The sequence below is a fragment of the Bubalus bubalis genome, chromosome 6 (genome assembly GCF_019923935.1).
Source record: "Bubalus bubalis isolate 160015118507 breed Murrah chromosome 6, NDDB_SH_1, whole genome shotgun sequence".
Classification (NCBI taxonomy): domain Eukaryota; kingdom Metazoa; phylum Chordata; class Mammalia; order Artiodactyla; family Bovidae; genus Bubalus; species Bubalus bubalis.
The window spans coordinates 12,272,434-12,299,267 of record NC_059162.1 but is presented as its reverse complement, the minus strand read 5'-3'; the positions used below and the strand labels follow the sequence as shown (position 1 = coordinate 12,299,267).

At 51.8% G+C, this 26,834-nt stretch overlaps 1 protein-coding gene across 3 annotated transcripts in view; it reads left to right on the top strand.

The window, feature by feature from the left end:
* Positions 1-26,834, top strand: part of KIRREL1 (kirre like nephrin family adhesion molecule 1) — a 103,710-nt gene that overhangs the window by 55,377 nt on the left and 21,499 nt on the right. For all 3 annotated transcript variants that reach the window (XM_044944168.2, XM_006079647.4, XM_044944169.2), the window contains one exon: positions 25,833-25,982. In XM_044944168.2, the coding sequence (XP_044800103.2) occupies positions 25,833-25,982 (150 nt within the window). The remainder of the gene's footprint in view (positions 1-25,832; positions 25,983-26,834) is intronic.

The following is a 26,834-nucleotide window of genomic DNA, read 5'->3' as shown; positions in this document are numbered from 1 at the left end:
AACTGCAGCCAAATACCTGTTGTAGGAAATTTGTGGCTGGGGCCTGCCACAGGCAGGGCTCAATGTCCTTGCCACCCTCAGCTGGAGGGGAGTTGCAAGGCTAAGAAATAGTATGATGTTGGCCAAGAGCGTGTAAAGTGTTAAACTGTGAGAAAGAACAAGCGGTCCAGTTTGGAAGGGGTAGAGCTTACTTGTAAGGGAGAAGTAGAAGGTAAGGGAAAGATGCTAAAGGATGTGGCCCAAGCTGAGCTCCGAGATACTGAGAGAAGCAGTCAGGTGGGACTCCTCCAGAAAGGCTTCCTAGAGGAAGGGACCTTTGGGTTGCATTTGAGAGGAAGAACGAATAAAATATTTGTAGGACAAGGTGGTGTGGGAAGTGGAAAGGGAGGAGAAACTTGCCTTTTGAATTCAACAGCTGTTAGTTGAGTATCTAAGAGCCAGACTTCCATGATCGTAATTAGGATGAACTAAAAACAGCATCCTTGGACTTCCCTGGTGGTTAAGTGGTTAAGAATCCACTTGCCGATGCAGGGATATGGATTCGATTCCTGGTCCGGGAAGATCTCACATGCTGCGGAGCAAGCTTGGGCTAGGCGCTAGGGCTCTGCTCCGCAACAAGAGAAGCTGTCCCAATGAGAAGCCCATGCACCACAATTAGAAAGGAGCCCCCACTCTCCGCAAGTAGAAAAAAGCCCACACACAGCAATGAAGACTCAGCACAGTCAAAAATAAAGTAAATAAATAAATAGAGCAGAGAAGATCTGAAAGATAACATCAACCACCCAAGAAACTGACAGTTATAAAACAGTATACCTAATAACTGAAGAATAAAAGTTCATTAAAATAAATAAAAATATAGTATCCTCAAGGAGCTTATAGTTCAGTGCTTCATGGAGTCATATGGTGCACAAGCAATATGGGAGCTCGGGGTGGGGTCTAGGCCCGGCTGAGGAGTTGGGGTAAGTTCCTGGGGGCATGAACCCTGAACCGCCTCCTGAAGGTTGCCAAAGAGTGAGGCAAGTGGTAGGGAAGGGGAGTGTGCAAAGGTGGAGGGCTGGAGGCAGCTCAGTGTGCAGAAACCTCTGACATCTGAAATTTCTAGATAGTAAAGTGCACGTTGGAGAGAGCAGAAGGTGAGGCTAAAGTCAATAGCAGCTAGGTCAGGCAGGACCTAACCTAATTTAAACTTCATCTGAAGTCACTGGGGAGTCACTGAAGGGTTTTACATGGGATGATGATACCAGATTTGTCTTCTGGAAAGATCGTTCTAGCAACTGTGTGGAGAACGGATTTAAGGGAGGCAAGCTGGAAGCAGAGGAGCCAATTAGGAGGTTATTGCAATAGTCCTGGGGAGCAAAGACAAAGACTTCAACCAAGGGAGTCAGCATGGAGAGGGAGGGATAGGATTGAGACCTATGTAGGAGGAGTGTTCGCGGTACCTGTTATGAGCTAAGAGAGAAGAAAATGCCTGGGATGAGTGCCTGGTTTAGATGAGGATGGGGAAATTGCAGGTCGGTGACCAGAAGGCCTAAGGAAATGAGATTGATGATGCCGAGATCACAGAGTCACGGCTCGCTTGTGACCCAGGGTCGGAGTCCACGGCTTATGTGGACTGAACTGGTCTCAAGTGCTGGTGAATAATTCCTAGAAATCCCTGGATGAAGACCAAGGGCTTGGCGGTTTTCATGTTTAAAGCCACAAATCAGTTTCTGGAGGTGGATATTGGGTGGGAGGATTGTCTGTGTGTATGAATGGTTGGAGAGTGTTTCTAGAACATTCGACCAGTGATTCCTGAGTTTTAAGGACTTCTGCATCTCAGGCAGTAGCACTGCCCTCCAAGGCACTGGCAGCCTCCTAGTGAGAACAGAGGGTCAGTCCCAGCTCCTTCCATCCCAGGCTTCTGCCAGAGGTCAGGAATATCAGATAGAGGACTTGGAGGCCCACAGAAATACAGGAGAATATTGCTTATGAAAGCAAGGAATCACTTAATCTTGAGAGGCCACTTAGCACTGCAGTACAGAGTGTTCAGTGCTCAAGGAATCTTTATGGTGACAGGGAACTGGGGAGGGGAGAGGTGGAGATGGCACCTGATTAGGAGTCTAGCGAGACCGGAGTTTATGTCCTGGCTTTGCTGTTGACTTTGGAGGATTCACTTCACCTCTTCGGGTCTTAGGTTTTTCATCTGTGAAATAAGAGGATTGGATTAGATCAGCTCATATGGTTTTTTCCCAGCTCTAAAATTCTGTGATTCTGAAGAATGGAGTCAGATAACTGCTGCCCATTTGATCCTTCCCTGGTCTCACTATCTATACTTTTTCCGAAATCTTGCCTTTTCTTGATTCTTGAAAACTCAAGAAACATCTGCACTCCGTTTCTCCTGCTTCAGCACAAACCTTGTTGGGGAGAATGAACATCTTCTCACTGTTGCTCAGAACCAAGTCTCCCTCCTCTCAGCCTTCAGTGTTGGCTGAAGAGTGTCCTCGTCTATTCTGTTGATGGAAGGCCCTGGCGAGTGGAGAGCAAGGAGCATGTAGGCAGCCCCTGGCAGCTGTAAAGTTCGCTCACACACTAAGTGCCTTCTCGATCCTTCCACCCTGTGCCTGTGCTTATTCTGTTTTCTCCCCTTCCCGCGGCCTTTCTTGAAGCCAGGGGAGGTGTGAGAACCTGGCTCTCAGCTCCTCTTTTCAGCTCTGGTCGTCTACAATCACAGGTGATGAGCTTCTACTGTTTTTCGTTCACGGCCACTCAACAAATATCCATGGATGACAGAGATGATGTTAATGAAATAATAACAATGACTAATATTTTAAAGAATTTACTGTATGTATACTTCATACAGGGGCTTCCCTGGTGGATCAGTAAAGAATCTGCCTGCAGTGCAGAAGATGCAGGTTTGATCTGGGTCAGGAAGGTCCTCTGGAGGAGGGCATCGCAACCCACTCCAGTATTCTTGCCTAAAGAATCCCAAGGACAGAAAAGCTTGGAGGGCTACAGTCTAAAGGGTCATAAAGAGTCAGACATGACTGAAGCGACTGAGCATGCACGCATACCTCATATAATCCTCACAATTATTGACACTACCGATAAACAAATCATAGCCACAATAATGCCAACAACTAGGGTGCCTGTCACTCCACTTGACTTCTGCTCATCTCTTCTTTGGAGGGACATACAGAGTGGAGGCCGATTGTCTTCTCCCTCCCTTCTCCTAACTCATTCTCCTCTCTTGCTTACTCTTCCCCTGGAGTGGGTGCAAGAGTCATTTCCCTCAAATCCATCCTTCAGTGGCTCCCCATCATCAACAGGGTCAGGTTCATTCTCCTTAGAATGACCTTGGAGGGCTGCCAGGCCATCCGCACCACCACCGCCTCCACCAGGATTCCCAGAGCCTTCACCTGCTCTCTGGTTCCCCAAGCTGAACATGGTTTCCCTTCCCCTTCCTTAGTTAAAACATTTTCCCAACCATTAAGTCCTGTGGATGCTACCTCCTTCATGTATTTCATGTATTTCAAATGTATTTCCAATCTATTCCATTTCTCTTTATCCACTGTCTTGGTTTTACATCCTTATAATTTCTCTCCAGGAACAGGGCTGCAGCTCCCTGCTGTGTTACCCTCCCCTATGGCTGGCAGAGTATTTTATCTAATTCTTCATTTACTCCTCTCAACCACTGTGTTAAAATCCAAAGTCTTGGTCCCGCAGGTAAATCTCTTTATGATCTGGCCCCAGCCTGCCTCCCTTGCCCCATTTCTTTTTCTCTCTTTGTCTCCCTTCCTCATCAGAACCACTTGCAGAGGGACTTCCCTGGTGGTCCAATGGTTAAGATTCTGTGTCCACTGCAGGGGGGCATGGGTTCGATCCCTGCTCAGGGAATTAAGATCCTTCAGTCACACAGTGTGGTCAAAAAGAAAAAAAAGGACCACTTGCAGATCAGAGTTCACCAAAAATCCTTGTCTCTGAGCCCTTGCTAACTTTTACATTCCGCCTGGAGGAATTCCTCCACCCTCACCCTAGTGCCCCTCTTATCTGCTTTTAAGTGAATGTCGCTCAGTTGTGTCTGACTCTTTGTGATCCCATGCACTATACAGTCCATGGAATTCCCCAGGCCCAGAATACTGGAGTGAGTAGCCTTTCCCTTCTCCAAGGGATCTTCCCAACCCAGGGATCGAACCCAGGTCTCCCACATTGCAGGTGGATTCTTTACCAGCTGAGCCACAAGGGAACCCATGAATACTGGAGTGGGTAGCCTATCCCTTCTCCAGCGGATCATCGGGATCTGCTTGTAAACACCTCCCATTTTTCAAATCTAAGTGATATCTAAGTGATATCACCTCTGATAGTACTCCTGATCACCAACCTCTACCCCTCCTCATCCAGTCATGTCCAACTCTTTGTGACCCCATGGACTGTCAAAGTGTTAGGAATGGGTTGGAGCTGAGGGTGAATGAGGGTGAAATCAGGAGCAGACAGCTTCAACTTGGCAGAAATTCTTCCAAGAAGTTATCAACAGGATTTCTCACCAAGTTGCCTGTGGATGCCTATGGAAGCATCCTTATTGCTCTTATTTAATTTTTGATTATTCCAAACTGCATGCTGAGTGCTGAGCAATGTGCCAATGGCCAACCCAGGCTCATGCCAGGAACTCCTCATGACATCTCCTTACGGTGGTTCTTGAGCCCACTCCCCATCCTCCTACCATCTCGGGGTTGGAGGTCTTCTTACAGATCTTCTGTCCAACACCTGCTCTTTGTAGATGAGGGTTCAGGGGCCTGGACAGGAGTGCTGGCTCCATCACCATCTCCCTGGTTGTAAACGGCGAGCTGGAGTTCAAGCCAGTTCTGATTTCCAGCTGATGCACTCTTTGCTACTCCCTCTACTAAAACCTGCTCCCACCAAACTGCTGTGAGAGTTCCTTGTTCATCTATCTTCCTCCATTCTGTTCAATTCAACAAATATTTATTTTATTGAATTTCCACTCCTGCAGAGCAGGCCGTGCCAGGGAATATTGAAACGAGAGAGAGAGAGATGGGGAAGATGAAGTTCCTCGTGCTGACAAGTTTACTGCCTAAATGGTGGGTGGAGGTGGGGTGCAAGGGAGGCGGATATACAGGGGGAGCGTCCTGCTGCCCCCTTTCCTGGTCCATCCACTATCCCTGTTTGACCACTGATGAAACAGGGGTTCTTAGCTGGCACTCAGTGCAACCAAAGCCCCAAGGACTTGCCACTGTGCCATCTGCCTTTCCCTCTGATGAATGAGAAGGAGGGAGCAGGGAGGGGCTGGGAGTATATTGCTGGCCCACCTGAAGAAGCAGGGAGCTGAGGAACGGACCACACTCAGGGAGGGGAGGGAACCGTTTCTGAACTGTGAGAACCTGACATTTGCTGTCATCCCCAGCAGCTGTTCACAGCGCTGCAGCTCCTCTCACCTCACCCCACCAGGCGCTTGTCCACTTCCTTCTGGAAGAAACACAACTTAAATCCTTTACATTTGCAGCCCTAACAGATCTGGGGGGAGTTCCAAGAGAGATAAACTGGTCAGTCTGGGGGACTTGAAGAGTGGGCAGCTTTGACGAAGGACCAAGGAGGGGGTCTGTGTCAGCAACCTCGGCTCCTCCAACCTCCTAGGCAGGAGCGGCAGCCCCTCCCGGTGCCCTGGCCGTCCAAGCACCATCTTGGGAATGCCAACATGCCATTAATTTGTGTGCCTTGCAAATACTTTATTGGCATCTCATGGTGATGAAAGTCATGTAATTATGAGCAGAATTTATATGTCACCAGGGCTGCCTGGGCACCCTCCCTTCATCTCCTTCCAGGCACTGCAAATATTGAAGGCTGCCTTAGAAAAGAATCAAACCCACCCACCTTTATATCTTTGCACCCCGTAGATAAGATTTTAATTGAAAATCGGTTTGTCTGTTCCCCGTGCCTAATGACTAGCCTTGTGCATGGCTAATGGAGCACACGGGCAGGAGCCCAGCACCCTCATGGAAGACCAGAGTGGGTCCTGGGATGGGGGAATGGCAGTCACTTTGACATCTTCTCCCCTCCAGCACTCACTTTGGGAGGTCCTCTGATTTCTTACTGATGAGTAGGTGCTGGTCTTTGCAGGCAGGATTCCCCTCATCCCCCTCCTCCCTCCCCATTTCATGGCCCGTGAATCTCCAATAAGGACAGGATGCAGCTCAGTGCCTGCTTCCTCCCTTCTGCCCAGGACACACTCCTCCCACCCCCATCCTGCCCACTCCTTTCCTTCCAGCCCAATTGGGCGAAACACCTCCCTGTTTGTCATCATGGCTCTCTTTTTCACCTCTGGAACTGCTGGGAGGCCTCTCACCCTACCCAGGACACTCGTCCCAAACTCCTCATTGCACTCCTTCCCCCACCTGCCCTGAGCCCTCTTGTTCCATGAAGCCCCTGTAGTGGTTACTTAGGGCCCATCGCCCTTCTAGATCTGCCCCTGTGTGTCCATCCTGAGTACTTGCCTCATGCATCGGACTGGAGCATCCTCCACCCTCTGTAACCCCTCCTGCACCTGAGGAGGTGCTCAGCATGTCCTGGGGTGAGGGGCTGGGTCACAGGCTCTGCCTTCTGCCAGGGACTCCTGTCAGAGTGGTTGATCTGAAAGGTTGATCAAGTGGGAGAGGGAGGGGTCAGCTTGATTGCCTTGCCTGGGCATGGGTAGAGTGGTTCGAGGCTCCAGGTGGAAGAAGAGCCCCCAGGACTTGCCGGGCATGGGCGCCCATGGCCTCGACCCCCCACTGCCCTCTCTTGGCCCCTAGTCACATGGCACTGCTGTCACATTCGGCTCCAATGATCATTCCCCTGCCAGAGACCAGGAGGAAGAATTCATTTCCCAGCTTCAGCCAGGCGACTGTGAAATATGATTTCTAAAGTGTTAATAATGCATCACGTTTAGATAGCACTTTACATCTTGCAGAACGGCTGGCTGGGCAGGGGGGCTGGCAGCCTGGGCTTGGGGCTGTGGGGCTGGCTGCTGGCTTTCATTTCAGGACTTCTCATCTGGAACGCATGTCTACTCCTTGGGTGCCTTAGTTGCTCTTTCTAAAAGAGTCTTGGCCTTCTTCAAGGGTGTAGAAGTGCCCTCCCTTTGCCACACCCCACCCCCTGCTTCCAGACCTTTATTTATCATCTCATCAAAAGCCCCCAGCACTTCTTTCTTCATTCATCAAACCCTGGTTAAATGAGTGTTGTGTGCCTGGTCTGGGGATGAAGAGATGTTACAGTCCCCAGGGCTCTTGGGATTGGATGGGATAGACGTGTGAGTCCCCCACCCCCAGCACTGTGGCTGAAAGTGAAGGCAACTGAGGGTTTGACACCCACCCACCCTTCTGCTGGATTTTAGGGTTGAGGGAAGTGTGGGGTGCTCTCTGCAGACTGCCAGGGCTTCCAGCTTCCAGGGGAGCCCAGCTAGCTTACCACTGTGGAGTTGGAGGGGAAACCCTGCCTTGTCTTTGGTGGTCTGCTTAGAGCCAATAAACTTTTAGGGTCCTTAAACTCCTAAGGACTGGAACCGTTCTGAGCTCTCACACATCAGCCTCTGTGCCTTTCACACATGTTTAAGTACGCTCATCTTTTCATTCCTTTCCAAGGCATTTTATAGACCTCAAATATTCCCCTCTATCTATGTCACTAAACCCTTTTGTACCTATCACTGCAAGGGCTTGAGAAATCTCTCCATTTCCCAGCCTACATCCATAGCCACTGATTCCAGGAAGACTTCCTAGAATGATCTGAGCAAAAGAGAAGGAATGTAATCGTTATGATGGGTTACTCCAAGTTCCCCCATGGCTCCCACCTAAAAGGTAGCTGCCTTGGCACACTGGAGTCCTAGGGTACTGCCCTCTCTGTAGCAGTTGGCCCTGGAAAAATATACGGAAATTCTATTTTTATAAAATCATATTTATTTTTTGGAGACCCGGATCTCTCATTTCAAGGAGTCCTGCCCAGCCACCAACTGTCTTTGCAACCTCTTTGGACCTCAGTGTCCTCATCTGAAAAATGAGGGGAAGATGGTCACCAGGGTTTTCTCCAACAGTGTCTTTGATGACAGTCCTACTTCAAACAATTCCTTAGTGAATTATTAGGTAAAGAGAAGGAGCCCTTTGATAAGTGTATAATTGCCTTCCAGCTGATTGGCTTCAGAAATTAAGCTGGGGGCTGTGTTTTCCTGGAAGGTGGCTTGCCTGTGCTCTGCAGTGACTTCATAGACTGCTCCTGTCCTCAGCCCTGGCCATGGCCCATGGTTCTGGCCCAGAGTGGAAGCTCCCAGAGGGCCAGGCCTGGGGCTCTGTGACTCTGTTTGCACTTCACCCGGCACCACTGGCTGGATGCTAACTCAAAGCTCTTTGCAGCCAGGGATGAGGAGGACGCTTCTCCTCGCCCTCAGCCCTTGTGACTCCTCTCACTTCCCAGGAAGACAATTCCTCACAAAGTTTTCCCAACGGGTTCTGCTGCCGCTGCTGTTGAGCTGACACCATAGCTGACGAGTTATTAAAAATCCTTCATTATTATTCTGTACCATCGCTCTCCCTCCTCCCTGCCTGCCCTGCCCCAGGCTTCCAAGGCCCATGGCTGTCACTGAGAAATGCCTGGAGGCCCCAGCCGCACAGAGGCAGGCTTTTCCACTCCCTCCCTCAAAGTGGTCCCCCGCAGAGGCGGCAGCTGGCCGGAGGCACTGGGTCTCACCCAGGGCCGGGGATTCTCGCACCGGGGCTCCCAACCCAGCTTTCGCCAGAGCCCAGGGAGCTGGTGCAGGTGTTTCAGAGGTCTTTCTGTCAAGAAGTAGTTGGAGAGGGATCTTCCAGGAATCTTGGTTAGGGAGACATCTCAGAGGTGTGCGCATCCCAGACGACATCAGGGACTGATGCTTCATCCCCTGGGGAGAGTGACAGGCTAACTCCATCCTCCCACTCCCTGAGCTGGGGGGTCCAAACCCAGCTCATCCATCACACGTCCCGATAATCAGATTTGGCTGCAACAAGAGCAGAGTACTCAGCTCCTCTCCCAGGCACTGCGGCCACAGGTCCTGAGAGATGGAGAAAGCCTTGCTCCTTGGAGGAAGGATAGCCCAGAGGGACCTGTTCCCTGTTCCAGAGTCAGGGGGCCAATTGGCAAAGTCTCTGGGGCATCCTGGTGCCCTCCCAGCACCTTCCCTGCTGCGGAGCTTCCCATGGACACCCCATGAAGGCTTCCTGTGCCCAGTGTCCTGGCAAGTGACCCCAGGGTCAGAGCTGTGAGCAGGAGATAGATGTTGGGTCTCTGCTTTCTGACCTGGAGCCCATTCACGTATTCTCTGTCATATTTCTCTCTGCTCACGCTGCCTCTTCAGATCTGACTCACTCCTCCTGGGGTCTCAAGCATTAGGCTCCTTTGCCCTGAACCTCACAGTTGTGTTCCATCCCACTTTGTAGGACCCTGGGGCAGAAAGTTCCAGGCAGAAAAGAAAACATCCATGATTAGCCTGACAATTCAGGGCTACCTTCCCACCTTGTTTTGGCCTCCAGGTGGAGTTGTTGTCTTTAATTTGTCTCTACCATTGATTGCCCAGATGAATTTGAACCACCTACCCAGAGGTGTGGAGGGAGAAAAAAAAAAGAAAGCAGATTATAGTTAATGAAGTGAAACTGTAGTTAAGAACATGGCCTTTAGGATTGTGGTAGGAAGAGAGTGAGAGCTGGGGCCTAGAGTTGACCAGTGCACAGCAGGGCACTGGGGTAGGCCAGAAGGGTCAGGCTTGGAACAGGGGTGACTGTTAAGGGGTGGGGGGGGGGTAAAGATTTGGTTTCTGTGTTCCTATATTCAAGAAACATCTGTTGATCACTTCTGCTGACCAGACCCTGAGGAAATCTGAGATGCGTTGCCTTCTAAAAGCTCATGTTCTAGTTCAGATTTGGGGTTAGAATGATTGTTAGGACAGGTTCAGATTGGTATGAATGTTTGGGTTGATGCTGGGTTAGGGGTTCTTGCTTGAGGTTAGTGTGGAAGGAGGAATTAGGAGGGTTGATGTGGGTAGATGTGTAATCGTACATGTCGGTGTGGGGCTTCCTCCAAGGCTCTGCTCCTTGATTCCCCCCTCCCACTGCTTACCCGAGCCTGTCTCTGCTGTCTAAGGCATCCTGGACTTACTGGAATCCGTTTAATGACAGCAACCATCTGCTCTCCCTCCTGGCGATCAGCCCCTTCCTCCTTCCTCTTCGGCACCTCCTTCCGCCTCTCCTGGCAGGTGTCCTGCCTCCTGCCTTCCTGGGGGCGGTGGGCCTGATACTCCTGTCCCCTCGCGGCTCATGTCCTGGGCATCTTCGTCCTTTGCCCCTCCTTCTCCATCTCCCCACCATATGCGCCCACCCCACTCCTTTCCCCTGCACACTGTCCATCTAGCTCAGGCTCTCTTCTGTGGGCACACGTTTGGGACCCTCTGTCTCCAGTGGGGTTCTCCTGATTCTCTGGCCTCCCCTCGTTTCCCCTCTTACCCTGAAACAATATTTCCTCATGACTCCCCTCCCTGCTTCCCTTTTAATCCATTTTCTAGGGTCCTGTCAGAAGTCCCCTGTGGCTCTGATCTCAGCCTGCCCTTCCTTCTCCATAGATTCCTTTCAGAGAATCTCCCACCCCATCCTTCCAACTCACTGCCTCTTGGGCTGGAGAAATTTCTTTTCATCTCCCCTTATCAGTCATGTGGGGCAGATCCCAGCCGGGAGCAAATGATTTTGTTCAGGAAAGTCATTTCCATGGGACACAAGGGGTTGAGGAATGCTGGAGTGGGGGGCCTGGGTTCCGGAAGTGACTCTTCCTCCCTTGTTTCATTCCAAGGTGAAATAGAGTGATTCCAGGGCATCCTTTTCCTCCCTCCCTTAGCCCCACACCAAGATCTAGAGGGTGGCTGGATGAAATGCCAAGGGTCTCAGGCGTGGCTTAGGAAGGAAGTTCCAGAATTATCTGAGTCAAGGTCACACCACTCCCATCCCCATCTCAGAGAAGCTGCACATAAGCTGCTAAGAGCCAGGTTTCCAGAGGCTTCTATTTATTCCCCATCAACCTCCTTGTCTTTTTCTTGCTCTTGGAGCTCTCCTGTGCTCCCATGAGAACCTTCTCCCACCCCACCCTTCCATCCTTCCTTCCCAGAGCTGTGAGCTTGATTGACTCTGATACCCAGGCAAGGCATAAGCTACTCGTTGGAATGCACGGCACCCTGTCCCCCTCACAGGGAGATAATCGAGGAGGAATATTGGCTCGTCCAGGAAACGAGGTGCTAAATTTGTTGTGAGATTGGTGTCACAAGCAATCAAAGGGCGCCTCTCCCCATCGAGGGCTAGGCAGCTAAATGAGAAATCATTAGGTTATTGCAGAGACCGGGTACAACAGAGGTGGAGGAAGGAGAGGACTCCCCCCGCTTCCAACTCTCCATTTCCCTGGGGGGCAACACAGGGAGATCAAAAAGGGAAAGAAAGAATCAGAGATGCAGAGAGAAAGCATGAAGGGAGAGGCAGGCTGCTTTCTCCAGGGTTTCTCCTGTATCTGAATGGATGTCTGTGCATCCATCAGGCATGTTCCTGGCTTCTCCTCTGGCATCTGGGCTGTCCTGAGGCTGACACAGAACACAGGACAGAGAAACAAGTGAGCAGGACTAGGTGTCTCCAGGTCAGTGAAATTCTTACAGAAATTTTGTAGCAGAAAAGTTGAAAAGGGCACGAGCACATGGGAGAAGCTGATGAGGGCCCAGGCCAGAGGGGCTGGTTTGGAAGGGATGGGAGAGGAAGATCAATACTTTCTTCATAACCCCTCTGGGAAGACTGCCTGGAAAATAGGAATTTGAAAGATTCATAGCAGACACTGAATGGGAGCAGATGTTGACCTGCTAGATGTTGGGGTGGCTGTACATGTAGGGTGCTCTCCCCTTTCTGCTAAATTCCTGCCTCCTTGTTGGAAATAAGACCAAAGAGCTGCTTTGGCTTTCACATGCTTTGGGGAACAGTCCCCGGTGTTCATGGCCTAGAAGAGAAGATCTCTCCATGGACTCTTGCCTTGGTCATCAGCACCAGGTCTTCCCATCAATATTCTGTAAACTTCCAACTGTAGTTAGATGAATGATTTGGTTTTCCTGGATTTCTCTGTTCTTGGGGCATTTGTGTTTCATTTGGCAGGCAAACTGAGTCAGGCAGAACAAGAAAGATCAGGAGCAAACAGAGACCAGTGTTCATCAACACTGAAGACCTACCTGTGGGTGCTCCCTCCCCTGTGCTGGCTGCTGCAACTGAATACCATATTGAGACCCTGCTCCTCCAGCTGTTAATTACAGAGCCTCCACTGCTGGGCTCCCTCAGCTCCCCGCAGCAAATTAACATTCTGTGCCCCTTGCACGTGTAGGATGAACCAAGTTAGATGGATCGATTGAGCCGCCGGTCGGAGCTGCTTTTACTTTATGCAGGATTGATCCAGATGACCCCAACTTGGGGCCTCTAGAAGCGCCTTTGCGGGAAATCTTTTTAATGGAGATTAATTGGAAAAGCCCCGAATGTCCTAGTTATAGGCAGAAAGTGCCCCATTCTCCGTTTGGGTGGCTACGTACCTATGCTGGTATGTAGATGTGCACTAACACACACACAAGCTCACTAGACATGTGAACAAGCACACATCGAGCACCCAGTCTCACACACACCATCCACCTTCAAATAGCCACCTTGGTCCTTTTGATCCTTCTAAGCCCATCCCCAGATCTTACCAGGTGGACACAGGGTGAGTCTGTGCAGCCTGGATCAGCCCCAACTTCTACTTCTGTCTTCCTGAATCTGGACCTCTTTCTATGTCATGCCCCCAGTCTTTCTCAACAGCCTGGAAGTTTCTGGAGGGCAGAGACAGGAATGCCCAGAAGGAGAAACTGTTTAATTTTTAAAGAGATATGACCTTGGTTCTAATTTCTTTATCTGCTTAAATTCCCGCCACTTCCAACTGCTTGCTGGTCTTTTATGTCTCCATGACTTGGCTCACGCTGTTCCTTTTGTCTGGAATGCCCTGCCCCCAGCACTCTGGCTGTTGAAATCCATCTTGTCCTCAAGACTCAAGGCAGTTCTAATCAGTAAATGAGTGTTTACTGGATACCTACTGTGCGCCAAGCAAGGTCTACAATGTTTAACCAGTACAGTGTAGAAAGGACTGACGACTAACAAAGGGCAACAAGACAGGGGTCTCAGCCCAAGGGCAGACCGGGGTGGAAGTCAGACTTGGGAAAAATTCATCGATGTAACGCTCTTTCCTTGACATCACTCCATCGGGACCTTCATCATGCCATCTTGCCCGGATATTCGAGTAGAAGCTGGGTGGTGGCAGGAACAGGTCTGTCGTCTTGTTCACTTTGCATACCGGAGCCCAGGGCCGGTTGGTAGTAGACACTCCTAAAATGCTTGTTACATGAATGAATGAATGTCAAATTGAGTTGACGTCCTCTGGGTGCGGGTGCTTTATCCATTCATTCAGATCATCGTATGATAAACATTTATTGAGCACCTATTGTGTGCAAAGCACATTCTGGGACAAAAACAACCAACATCATATCTGTCACCTCAAGGAGTTTGCAATCTCTTCATGTGAATAAGGAGCGAGAATAAAATACAATATAGTTAGTTACAGAATAAACTGCAGGTCTCAAACTACACGAAACATTGAAGTTTCACGGTTATTTGCCATGGGACCAAAGTCTTACTTAATCCTTGACTGCCAGCCTAGATGGTTTTTTGAACTGTTTTTTTTTCCCCCCTGCAGATGGCTCTGTTTAGAATTCCTTCTTTTAAACTTCAGTTCTGCAAATCATTTCAGTCCACCTTGATCGAACTGTTACAAATTGATTATTTGATAAGTGTGTGTCCAAAATAAGATATGAGGTGTGTGAATAGAATCATAAAGAGCCAGAATTGAAAGGGATCTTAAATATTATCCAGAGCCCTCTGGAACATTGCTGTCTAGTGGTCATCCACCCTTATCTTGAATACTTCTAGTGACAAGGAGCTCACTGCCAAGTGCTACTAGAAAGTTCTTATGTGAATTAAAAAAATCTGCTCCCCTGGGAGCTACAGTCATTAATGTCCATTCTAGGGGTTTGTAAGGAAGGCTCAGTGATGGAGCCTGGGGATGCGCCTTTGTTATGGGCGTGATGCATGTCTGCCAAGGCAGCCTTTCTCAGAGGCACTAGTGCGGAGCCAGAGCCAAGGTCAAGGCCACTCATCAGAGCCCCATGCCCTCCCAGGTTAGTTGCTCGCCTGGCTCTCAGAGTCAGGTAGTCCGTCTGGAAGTGCTGGAGAATCTGCAGCGTCCCCTGTGCTGAAGGGTTCCAGACTCTAGGAGGCGATTAAGGTCTAACACCTGGATCTGACCTGCTGCTATTTCTTTCTTTCTTTCTTATTCTTTAACTTTGAGGTGGGTGGAGTATGAGTTGATGCAAAAATATAATAAAGCTTATTAAACTTAGCAATGGAGAAGTGTCCGCAAGAGGTCCTGTCTGGTCTCTGTGCTGTGCTTAGTCACTCAGTCATGTCTGACTCTTGGCGACCCCCTGTAGTCCGCCAGGCTCCTCTGTCCATAGGGATTCTCCAGGCAAGAATGCTGGAGTGGGTTGCCATGCCTTCCTCCAGGGGATCTTCCCTACCCAGAGATCAAACCCAGGTCTCCCACATTGCAGGCGGATTCTTTACCATCTGAGCCACAAAGGAACCCATGAATACTGGAGTGGGTAGCCTATCCCTTCTCCAGGAGATCTTCCCAACCTAGGAATTGAACCGGGGCTCAGAAGACCCATATTTCCTTCTGGATCTTTTGGTTTCCAGTTAAAGAGGAGAATGCCCTCCTTTCTGCTGCCCCAGCCCTCACATTTCTGGATTTCTCAGAGTTAAGGCTATTTATTCTGGCAACTTGTTGGCTCAGACAGTAAAGAATCTGCCTGCAATGCAGGAGACCTGGGTTTGATCCCTGGGTCAGGAAGACCCCCTAAAGAATGGCATGGCAGCTCATTCTAGTATTCTTGTCTGAAGAATCCCATGGACAGAGGAACCTAGCACGCTACAGTCCATGGTGGTCACAGTCCATGGTGGTCGCAAAGAGTCGGACACAACTGAGTGACTAGCACTTTTCTGAAAACTGCCAGGAGATGTCTATGGAGACGGTCTGGGGACCAGCCTGCATTTCTTCCTGGGCTTCAAGCCTGCCAGGGAGCTTCAGGGGTACAGTGCTCGCTACTTTCAGATTGTATTCTGAAGCTGTATTCATAACATGGTAACTAAGTATGTTAAAGCAAGAGAGGGAGCTTTCAGAGTGGAACTTGTAGAGGCCCCTGTGCCTCCCTGCCTGAGGGGGGAGCCAGAGGGAAGTGGTTCACGGTGGGAAGAGGGAATGGGATCAGACCCGAGGATGGACTTCTTGTTTCCCTGGGGTTGGTAGGTGGCTGACAGGTGACACGCTGGCTTCCCTCCTGGTGGGCACACTGCTGCCCAGGGCAAGAATGCACTAGCCCCCTCTGGGCTCCTATGGGAGGGGGAGCAATGACTTGGGCCCCCTTTTGTTTGTGGGTAGACACCAGGGCCTTCCATGGGCTGCCTTAGGAATTGCCTCAGATCCAGCCCACCTCATCCTCTCCTCCTCCCCCACCTTGGCTAATCCTTTCCAAAATCCCTTCCATTTCTCAAGGATTTCACTCCTTTACTTTGACCTAAATGCTCAAGACCTTCAGTTGAGGCCAGAGGGTGGTAATCCGCCCCAGATCTCCCTGCCCATCTGCCTGCACAGCCCCCAAGGGCCTCTGCTGCCCCCACCCCTTCTCCTCCCCGGTTCCCTCTCCCAGAAGGTCCATTACACCTTTCCTGACTCTCACTCCCCATTTACAAATGACGTCTTCCCGGCTTCTCTAGTTTCTCCCTTGCTGCTTCCCCAACTTCTTTTAGGGAAGGCAGGGTGCCCAGGTAAAGATTCCTGACCACCCCCCATCTTGCCCCCATCATCATTGCAGGATGAGGAGATCTGGGGCTGCACCCTGACCCTGAGGGAGAGGAGCCTTCTGTAACTTGGAGGCTGCCACCAGAATTTTGGGGGGCATGCTTCCCCCAAATACCTTTTTCCTTTTACCGACCCCAGGGTTCTTCAAAATAAAGGTTCTGAACTGGTGATTAAGGTCCTTTCCAGCACCAGCCTTTAGATTCTCTCTCTAAGTTAACATTCTCTTTCTCTGTTCTGTCTCTTTGTCTTGTCCTCTGTCCCTTCTCTGACTTTGTGACTGTCCTCCTCGGCTCTCTCTTCTGCTTCCCTCTCTCCCTGCCTTTTGCTGTCTTTCTCCGTCTTACCCTCTGTCTTTTCTCTGAGCGAAGTCCTTGCTGGCCACCTGCCTCCTCTCTCCTGCACTGCCCTTCCCTCGCCCACTGAAGCCAGATTGAAATTCAGTTTTTCAGTAGACCATCCACCACCCCTGCCACCCTCCCCACTTTCTCCTCCCGCCTGTCATACGTGCTCCAGCCAACCCCTCTTGGGCTTGCAACACTGTTGTCCTTCCCATAGAACATTCTCAGAGTCCCCTGCCAGGGTGCATTTGCATAAAGTTGTCAGATCAGGTCTGGCCCAGGTGCCTCAGGCTGGCAGGGCAGAGGGGGCTGGACGGCCAAATACAGCAGGGTGGGGGGAGTGTTCCCAGCTGCACCTGCCCATCTTTTTTAGTTTAGGAGCTCAACATCCTTGTGAGTGGGTCTGGGCTGGCAGGTCACTTTGGAAACCCAGGATTGTCTTATCCTCTCTTTTTTTTTCCACCATGAACCTACTGGAAGGGAACCAAAGACTGGCCTTTCTCAGCTACTGTCTTAATGTCATAAACTTGCAGCCTTCCTTCCACATGCCTGCTGGAAGGAAAGGCCAGGATGGCCCCAGGTGTGCCAACTCTCTCACAGTCTGGAGCCCTGGGCTGAGTCCTTAGAAATGTCAGCAAGGTCCACCTGAGGCCCCAGAAGAGCAGCGGATGCAGTGGAATCTTAGAACCTCAGAGCCAGAGAGGTCCTTCAGAGCCTGGTACTTTACCCCCTGCTCGTTACAAAGAGCTGAGACCCAGAGAAGTGAAGTGAGCCCTCCTCCCCACCCCGCAAAGTCCTGCTGCTGGGTGGGGTGGAGTCAAGACCGGAAAGCCCCTGCCTCCTGACTTCTGGCCCATTGTACTCTGTCCCTCCCAGCAGGCAGTGCTGGGCCAGTTCCCCTGGCCTCTTTCAAGGTTCTGTTCTGGCCTCTTGCAGTGACTAACACGCTGGCCCAGACCCTAAACTCCTGTGTCCTGTCACCATGAATACCAGCCCTGCAGCCAGTCGCTCTGGTCTGTTCAATGCAAGGAAACCAGGCCAGATTGTGGCCACTTGTAAAAGCCCATCTGGTCCCTGGAAAGATTCCCCTTCAGCTGTCCCTACCAAACCCCAGCCTTGGAGATAGACATCAGGGTGGCTTGGGCAAGCTGGTTGAAGGGAGGGATGGGAAACTGGTTCTTCTGCCTCTGGCTTTGACCTTGTGGGGTGAGAAAGGACCAAACATGGGAAGAGGGTGAAGTTGGAGTTGAGGCATCTGTTCCTTAGGCCCGTGCTGCCCACTGGGTCTTTTCCACTTCAAACTGTGAAGTGCAGGCAAAATACTTTGGTATGGTAAATGCTGGTGGGTAGCAGGGTCGGGGCGATAATAGTCTTTGAATGCTTAGTAACTTGTCATAGGGGCATCCATCTGATATCTATATCACCAGACCTCTACTCACAGCCAAGCCCGAGATTACCTGCTGGAAGCAAGTCAGTGCAGCTTTCTGACCCCTGACTTGTCCAAGAAGGGGCCTTATCGTCACTGGGTCACATCATGTTTGGACACTTGGATTCTAGGCTGGGCCCTGTATAAAGCAGAGTCTACAGACCCACAGCCCTCATGCCAGTCAGCTAGATGGAGTGGTACTTCCCTCCTGGCAGCTTCTCTCCCAAGGGTCCTGAACCTGCTTCTCTCTCTGCCTCCATGTCTCCGCTGTGGGGCAGCCAGGATCTCTGTCTTTCCTCCTAGGTTCTATGTCTTTGCCCCGCCAGCGCTTGCTCTTGCTTGCATTTTCTCTCTCTTCAACCCCCCTTCCTCCCTTCTCCCCCCTGCCTTCTCGCCTCTATTAAAAGTGCAAATCTCTCTTTCTTCTCTCCTCTCCCTTTTGCTGGCCTAGCCCAGAGAATCTCAATCCTCTTTTCTTCATGAGAGAATCCAACCCAGGGGAGGGGCCCTCTCTGGCTGTTGTATTTTTCATACAGAGGGAGAGGGGATGGCTGGGGAGGGGGAGAGAGCCTGAGGGAGGGTGGGAGAGCAAAGATGTGAGGGCAGAGAGAGAGAGAGGGAGGGTGGCAGGAGGAAGAGTAGAGTGTGCAGAGATTTAGTTCCATCTGAAAGCTGTCGGTGCGAATCAAAGGCTTCCCTTTGAACCAGCAGCGATCTGGAGTGGTGAGCATGGGGACTGCTCCGGCCCAGGGGGTTCATTACTGCTCGTTTGATAAATCCGGGGAGACAGGGCTTGGCCTCCGCCACCCCCATCTCCTGCAGCCCGGCTTCCTTGGAGGCTCCTGTGCTTGGCCCCACTCCCTCTCTGGTTCCCAGCTGGCCTGGCGGGCAAGGCTCCGGGAACATGACCACCAAGGTCCATGTGCCAAGACACGAGTGCCAAAAGGCACCTGTGCAGTGTATTTGAATGCAGAAGTGCAAGAGGGTGTGTGTGTTTGTGTGTATGTAGGCACTAGTGAACATATGTGCTTATATGTACATGTGTGCACAAGAAGTACACAACTGTGTCTGAGGATCGACAGACAAGCATTTCCAGCCTCTCTACGGTTCTACGGTAGATGTAGAGGTCACTTCCTAGTTTTCAGTCAAAAATGGGATTCAGGGACTTCCCTGGTGATCCAGTGGCTAAGACTCCGAGCTCCCAGGGCAGGGGGCCTGGGCTCAACCCCTGGTCAGGGAACTAGATCTCACCAGTGCAGACAAATAAATATTTTTTTTGAAAAATGGGATTCAAGGACTTCTCCATTGGTTCAGACTCCTCACTCCCAAGACAGGGGGCACAGAGTTAGATCCTTGGTCAGGCAACCGAGATCTCACAGGCCACATGGGGTGGCCAAAAAGAAAATTTTATTTAAGGGATGGAAATCTCACTGTCTTCATCAGGCCTTTGTGGAAGCCTGGTCCCCAGTCCCGGGAACACACCCAGTGGGAGCACATGTGTTCACACGCAGAGGTAGGGACAGGTGGCCTCTTCTGTGCTGTGTGGAGGAGGAGGGGGGTGGAGAGCTAGCTGGGCTGGACAGCAGTGTCGCCCCAGGACACTCAGGGTGGGGAAGGAGGGGCAGCGTGGTGCTGAGAGACAGGAGAGGGTGTCCTAGAGAGGGGACCCTGCCAAGGGGAGATGGAGAGGCCCCAGTCTGCACAGTGGCCAGAGTCTGAGCTGAGAGGCCCAGGAGATGGTGCAAGACCAGGCTGGAGAGATGGCATTCCAGGGGAGCCGGGTGTCCTGGCCCCTCACTGTGCTTGCTGGCCCAGACTCTTCCCAGCTGTGTGCCTGGAAGGAAGCTGCTTATCTCTTTGAATCTTGTGCCCTTGTCACGGCTAATAATCGTACCTACCGTATCAAGTTGTCAGGTGCATTGAGTAAACTAGTCTCAGTGCGGTGCCCGGTACAGTGACTGGCACGCCATAAGCAGGGGCTGTATGAGCCCCACGACTCCTACTAGGGTGTTGGTGGCTTAATGGATGGCGTTTTGTGATCGACTGAAACCTCTAGGTGCTGGTAACGGACCTGCCAGGCTTTGGACCCACTCTCTGTTCATGTAGGAACATTTACACCAAGCCTTCTCTGATGGATGGCGGCTGCACGTGCGGCAAAGCCTGAGTGGTTACAGAGTACAGGCCAGATCTGAGGAGGGGGCATTGCCCTTCCGGGAGGTAAACACAGTTAAGATGCAGGTCTGAGTGTAGAGTGGAGATCAGAAGAGTACATGAGTGCAGGGGTCGGGGGCACCAGAATTTCTCTGGGGTGGTTGTGGTGGGAGCGGGGGGGTGGCATGAGTTCCATACATTCAGGATATGCTTCTTGGATATTCTTATGGCACAGCATGGTACCAAGAGCAGTGTGTGTGTGTGTTAGTCATTCAGTCTTGTCCAACTCTTTGCAATCCCATGGACTGTAGCCCACCAGGCTCCTCTGTCCATGGAATTCTCCAGGTCAAGAGTACTGGAGTAAGTTGCCATTCTCTTCTCCAGGGGATCTTCCTGACCCTGGGATCAAACCAGGGTCTGCCGCATTGCAGGCAGATTCTTTACCGTCTGAACCACCAGGGAAGCCCCAGGGAGTATACTGCCTAAAAATCCTGAGTTCATCCCCATCTCTGCCGCTTCCTTATTTCCCTTGACTCTAACATGGAGACCATAACCACCCCTGTGCCGGGAACAGTGTCTCTGAGGCATGTGCAGCAGCGCCCAGTACATAGTCAGTGTCTTCTAATAGGGAGTTAGCATTACTAAGGAACATGGCTAGCTCTGAAGGAAAGGAAAATTCAAGCATCTCTGTTCTCCAGGGGCTCCCAGGAGAGCGGGAGAGGCAGAAACGCACACACATGAGTAACTTTTAATCCAAAGCAGGCTGTGATAAGTGCTAAGACGAGAAGCTCAAACAATGGGGAGGAAGAATAGGGAGAAAGCATCCCAAGATGAGGGCCAGAGGTGCTTTGAGCTGTGGGGTAGGGTGGTGAGGCCCAGGGTTAACTCAGAAGGAAGGAGGGCTGGGGGGACATCAGGGAGGAGTCCAGAGGCCTCTGCCCTATGGCACCCCTGGTTTGCTCTTCTCATTTCTCCCCAAGGTCCCTCTGTGCTCCCCTTGCCCTCCCCACCCTGTTGAGCTCTTCACCTGCCTGCAATCCCTGCCTGAGCCTCCTTGGAATCTCCTGTCCTAGTGACAATACTGAGGTGGGGGCACCTGGAGTCTGAGATGCCCCAGCCTCCTGGCAACATGTCTAAAGGATGGAAACAATCTGGAGATGAGGCCCTGGCCCCCTGTGACCACACTCACCATCACCTCCCTGCCCTGCTGTCCTTGTCTTTCTCTGTGTCCCCATCTGCCTGCCATCCTCAGCCTGCCTTGGCCTGGGTTTCTGTGGCTCCCTGGGTCTTTGTATCACTAGATCTTTGCTGGTGCTTGTCTCTCTGTGTCTCTGCCCCGGGCGCATGTCTTCTTTTTTCCTGGGCTCTTTCCAACCAAGATCTTCTCTTCCTCTTCCCTTCCTGCTTCTCCTCCATTCTCTTTTCTCTCTCCCTCTGCCGGGTGGGTGTCTGTCTTTGCCTCTGCTTCCCAGTGTCACCAGCGCCCCTGCCAGGCTCCCTGTTGGTCTGTGAGTGTGCGAGCTCCCGTGCACCCGTGTGCAGCACACTTCTTCTCTGCCTGCCTTCACAATGGCTGCTTGAGCACTCACCAACATCTGCCAGTGTCTGAAGACAGGGAAGCAGCAGGCTGAAAGCAGAAGGGAATTCACTTAGACACACACATGGGGCTTTGCACTTGCACCAGACTGGAGCTGCTGGCAGGAGAGGCTGCTTATTCGAGGGCCCTGCTTTTGCTTCCGAGGCTGGTCTGTTGTCAGCATTCTGTTTGTGCTCAGGCCCTTCTTGATTCCCCTCCCACCTGGCTCTCCATCCCACATCAGACCATTCCCCTGCATTTTTAGTATTTCTTGGAAGTAGCATGTAGATGTGGCAATGGGGCTGACATTTCACCCCCATGAAATGCAGACTCCGTTCTGTGTCACATATGTCACAGCCGGTGGAAGACCCAGGCCACCAGGACTTCCAAGGCATGTGTGTGTTCTCTGATTTGTGTGTGTGCTTGTGAGGCCGCTGGTACCAGTTCCTGGTGCCTTCTTGACACCCAGTACCTCCTTTTCAGTTGTAAAGCGACCTCTGCCCTTCCTATTGTGCCTGTTGATGCCTATATGTCTCTGCTCGCTTTCTAGGCTTTTTTTCTCAGCAGTCCCCATATCCCCTCTTCACTCACCGCCATCATTGCACCAGAACCTTCCAGAGTTCTGTTCCCCTCCCTATCCCAGCTCTGCCTCACATTCCCTGCTTCAGGGAGCCCCCCAGGCCTGCCCCCAGCATTCTTACTCCTTTGCCTGCAGGGAGAACCCTGTCCTGTCCTCCCACTCTACTGCCCTGCCTGCCTTTGCCACAGTCCATGAGCCTGACCAGGAGAACGGGGTATCTGCCTCCTTCCCTAATGGGGTTGCATGGGCAGGACTGTTTATTCAGGCATTTGCTCATTCTCACTCCATCAATCAACAGACTTATTCACAACTCCTTTGTGTGCCTGGCAGTCAGGCCCTGTGCTGGGTGATGGGGCAGACGCTCTGAGTGACACAGTCCAGATGCAAGGAGTTCTCCCTGGGCAGGGCAAGGGTGGGTAGTGCAGCAAGGTCTCGCCCACTAGCAGAAGTGGGAACTGGGTACAGAGGGCTCTGATGCCATTCGGACAAGCAGGGAGGACTTCACAGGGGAGGTGATTGTTTGAATTCCAAGGGAAGGGGAGGGAGCAGTGTTCTGCCCAGGAAAGGCCTGTATAAGGACCTGGAGACAAGGACAGAAGTCTAGGGTGTGCAAAGAAGAGTGAGTAGGCCTTAGCCGTGGCACAGCAGGCTTAGGGCTTTCTCCTAATCGTGATCCAGGTCAGGACAACCCACAGGCATCTGGACTGTGGCTCAGATACTGTTTTGGCTGCAGAGGCTGTTTGGGGGTCAGCAAACACTGCCTGTCACTTTTGCAGGCTCAGGATCCACAGGACCTTTCCATTCGGTTAAACTCCTGAGACCCTTTGTTTCTCCTCCTCTCTGGACTCTCTTGGGAGTCATTGCTTCCATCCCCCTGTCTCCAGACTAAATTGCTTCAACCAAGCCTACGCCAAGAGGGAACTGTATTTCAAAAACCCCAAAATGACAGATGTCATCTTTGTCATGTCACTGCTCAGGTTTCCGTCCGTCCCTCTGATTATCTAACTGCCCAGGATAAATAAGCTCATAGCTACCATTCAGAGAGCACACTCCAGGGAAGGTACCAGGCAAATCATCCACCTCTTCCCATTTAACTCTCCAGCAGTCCGAGGTAGATGTCATTGTCCCCCAGTTCACCAGTAAAGAGAATGAGGCTCAGAATAACTTGGCCACAGTCACACTGGTAGGAAGAGCGTGGCAGAGGCACTATGCAAACCGAAGTGTTTCCTAAACCTCTACTCTTCAAAGGGACTTTGCAGTCCTTGGCCCAGACTTGTCACTGTATAGGTGAGCACACGGAGGAGACCGAGAAGGGGCAGTGACAAGGCCAAGGTCACAGCACTCCCTCTGGCGAGACGCTCACCCATCTCTGACGCACTCCCAGGACCTCCTGCCTCCATCCTGCTGCCTCCTTGACCTACCAGTGGACAAGGAACCAGCTTCTCACTGTCCTCAGGAGACTTCAACAGGAGACCAGGGTGTCCAGGCCCCATGCAGGAAAGCTGTGAATATAAATTCCATCTCTGAGACAGGGTGCACAGGCCACTCTACTCGGGAGCCCTTGACTTGGGCTCCGGGGGCCGTGGGAAGGAGAAACATGCGTGTGGAGAATTTGCAGCCTGTAGCTGCATTAGAGAAATGCGCAATGATATGAATAAATTTGAATAATAATGAGGGCAATGACTGAATTAATAATACCGGCTGCTCACCTGACCCACCTCTTCCCCAGGATATCAGCACCTGCCACCCTAACCCCAGGAAATATGGGTGAGCCTTTTCCTTTCCCCTTAGAAGACATAGATGGGCTGTCAGATCAGGAGAGTTGGGGAGCTGCTGTTTTTAACTTCCTGACACCCTGGAGACCCAAAAAACTGGATTTACACACTTAACCAAGAGAGGCTGCCTGGTCGTAGTAAATCATATGCTGGCCATCAGTCCACTCCTAGCTCTGCCCCTTTCTCACTTGGTCTACTTGATATGCAACGACCAATGTGGATGCCAAATGTCCAGGGAGACTCAGAGAAAAGAGACAGTGTGGGCCTTGGCCTTGCGGAGAGGTCCCCATTCTAATGGAACAGGTGAGGGGGGCAAAGACTGCCACCCGCAGCCGCCCTCTACCCACAAACAAAAGCATGGACGTAGACACTGATAGCTTAGGGGAGGAAATTCCATGGATAGAGCTGTGACAGCAGGTGAAAGGTGGGACAAGCTGTGTTTGCCCAGGAAACTAAAAGATCAATCTAGGAGGACTTCCTGGAAGAAGCAGGAAGGTGAGGCAGTTTCGGGAAGGTGAGAAATGGAGCTGGAGGAGGAAAAAGAAGAAGGGAGGGATGAAAAGAGTCCTGTTCCTGGTGAATAAGAGGGAGGTATTGGAATGGGCATGGGACCATTCATTTGCATACTCGTAGGCGTGATGGAGGATCAGAGAGATTTTGGAAAGCTGGGTTAGGAAAGAGTTGGATCTGAGGACTGTGGTCTCTAAAAGACTTGGAAGCTGGGGAGGGAAAGAGAGGGAGGAGTCCCCAGAGTTCCGGGGGAAAACTGATTTGGGTTACCGAGTGTGACAGATTGGGGACGTGCGTGGGAAGCCCCAGACCTCTCCCTGTGCTGTCCCGCAGCCCTTCCATCTCCTGGGGCCCAGCGCGGGAAGCTGGCAGTCACAGTGCAGTGCCCAGGACTGCCCACCGCCAGGCCGACCAGCGGTGGCTGGAGTTGGGCGGGCAAGGGGGAGAAGAAACCTGAAATCCAATTCCCTGCTCCATTTAGGTTCTGCAATTAAAGGCAATTACTCTGCAGTTCTCTAATCAAATGCTCCCGGCCGAGCTGCCAGCCGGGCAGCCATGTGTAGCTCCGGCAGCCAGAGGGAGAGTGGAACGAAGTCACGTGGCCCTGTCAGCTCCCACGGGGTGGGAGGCTGGGCGTGTGCTGGTGTGTCCATCGTGTGCATGCACTCATGCCTCCAGAGCTCGGGGGCAAGGGGTGAACACGGGACCGGACAAGCGTACAGGAAGTGGGTTCAGAGCTACTTTGTTTGGGATCCGCCACCAGCCACCCAGGAAGCTTATTTATACACATACAGGTGGACGTGACTGTCCCACAGAATATGCCGTTATGTCCTCTCTGGGTGCGTCCCAGCGGGGATTGCAGTTGGCGTAGTTGCACTCGTGTGTCACCTTACTTTGGCTCATGTACACAGGTCCAAGCGGGGATATGGTAGGATATTCACCTCTCAGGGGTTGCAGGCAACCATGCTATCAGCAGCGGCATGTGTTCTGGATTCGTCACCCAGTGATGTGGGTGTGGGGATGGGTGAGCCCTGGTCGAGGTAGTTGAGGAGGAGCCCAGGACCTGAAGTGCTTAGGCTCAGGTTTGCATCCTGCTCTGTCCTTAACTCGCTGGGTGCCCTTGGGAAAATGACTCTTTCTCCTCAGTGTCCTCGTCTGAACAAGGAGAGGCTTGGACTAGCCTGGTCTCTGAGGCCTTTACATAACACTGCACCACTTTCTATGCTTGCTGAGCGCCTCTGCTTCTGAAACCCAGTCCCATGGGCCATGGAAGGAAGGAAGAATCAAGGGCCAGCACATGGCTTCTTGGAGGGAAGGGTGTGGGGCTGATGTGGGGTGGGGACCAGAGGGTCCAGCTTCCTGACCTGTGTCTCTCTCTTGGGCCACCACGGGGTGGGAGCGGAAGCCTGGGAGGCACGGCCTCTTGCGCAGCCCTCTCCTCACTCATCTCCTGACCCCGTGCCAACTTTGGCTTTGACAGGGACCCAGACCCGCTTCAGCCAGGAGCCAGCCGACCAGACCGTGGTGGCCGGACAGCGGGCTGTGCTCCCCTGCGTGCTGCTCAACTACTCGGGGATCGTGCAGTGGACCAAGGATGGGCTGGCACTGGGCATGGGGCAGGGCCTCAAAGGTGAGTGGGGCAGCCCAGCACCTAGCCTACCCCATCTTGGCCTCCCTCCTCCTACCAACAAAAAGTAGTGGACTCAACATCCTTTCGTTCCCCACCACGTTCCTTCTCTGGGCTGTAGCCTCCCCTCTCCCACTTCTGTGTGAGTCCGTCTCTCTGCCTGTCCCAAGCTCTCTCTGCTGATGTCCAAGCTCCACAGCTCTGCCTGTCCTCCTGGGTTGCAGACTGGCTCACAAAGGGCCAATGGGAAGCTCAAGGAATCAAGGGAAACCAATAGACCTTTACGTAGGACAGCTTTAGACAGACAGACACCACGAGAGGAGCCGCAGGCAGCCAGGCCAAGCAGGAGGGGCTGGGAGGCTCCAGAGCCCCCTGCAAGAGCCGAGGGAGCACACAGCAGCTTCTAGGTCCTGCAAGTGTTTCCTGCCAGGTTGGCTTTGCTCCAGCCTCTCTCTTGCGCCCTGCCCAGGCAGTGTCTGTTCTGTGGCCACAAATTCATTTTAATTTCAGCCTAAGCGCTTATTTATTTATTTAACAAGCACTATGGAGCCACTTCGGAAACAAACATAATGTGCCAAGGTGGGGACAGGGGGAAGCCTCCTTTATTTCAAAGCAAGTAAAGATACTTCTGGAAAGGCCGCCTGGCAGAGTGGATGCGGGGGTCAGAACCCCCCTCTGCTGCCTTCCAGCTAGGTGACCTCAGGAAAGCCACTTCACCTCTCTGGGCCTTAGTTTACCACTGTGTAAAATAGGCCTAGTAGTTGCAGTCTGCCAGCTTTATAAAAGTGTTTGTGAGTTTGGAACCAAATGAGAAAATATGTGAAAACACACTGCTCGCTGTCAAGCAGTGTAATG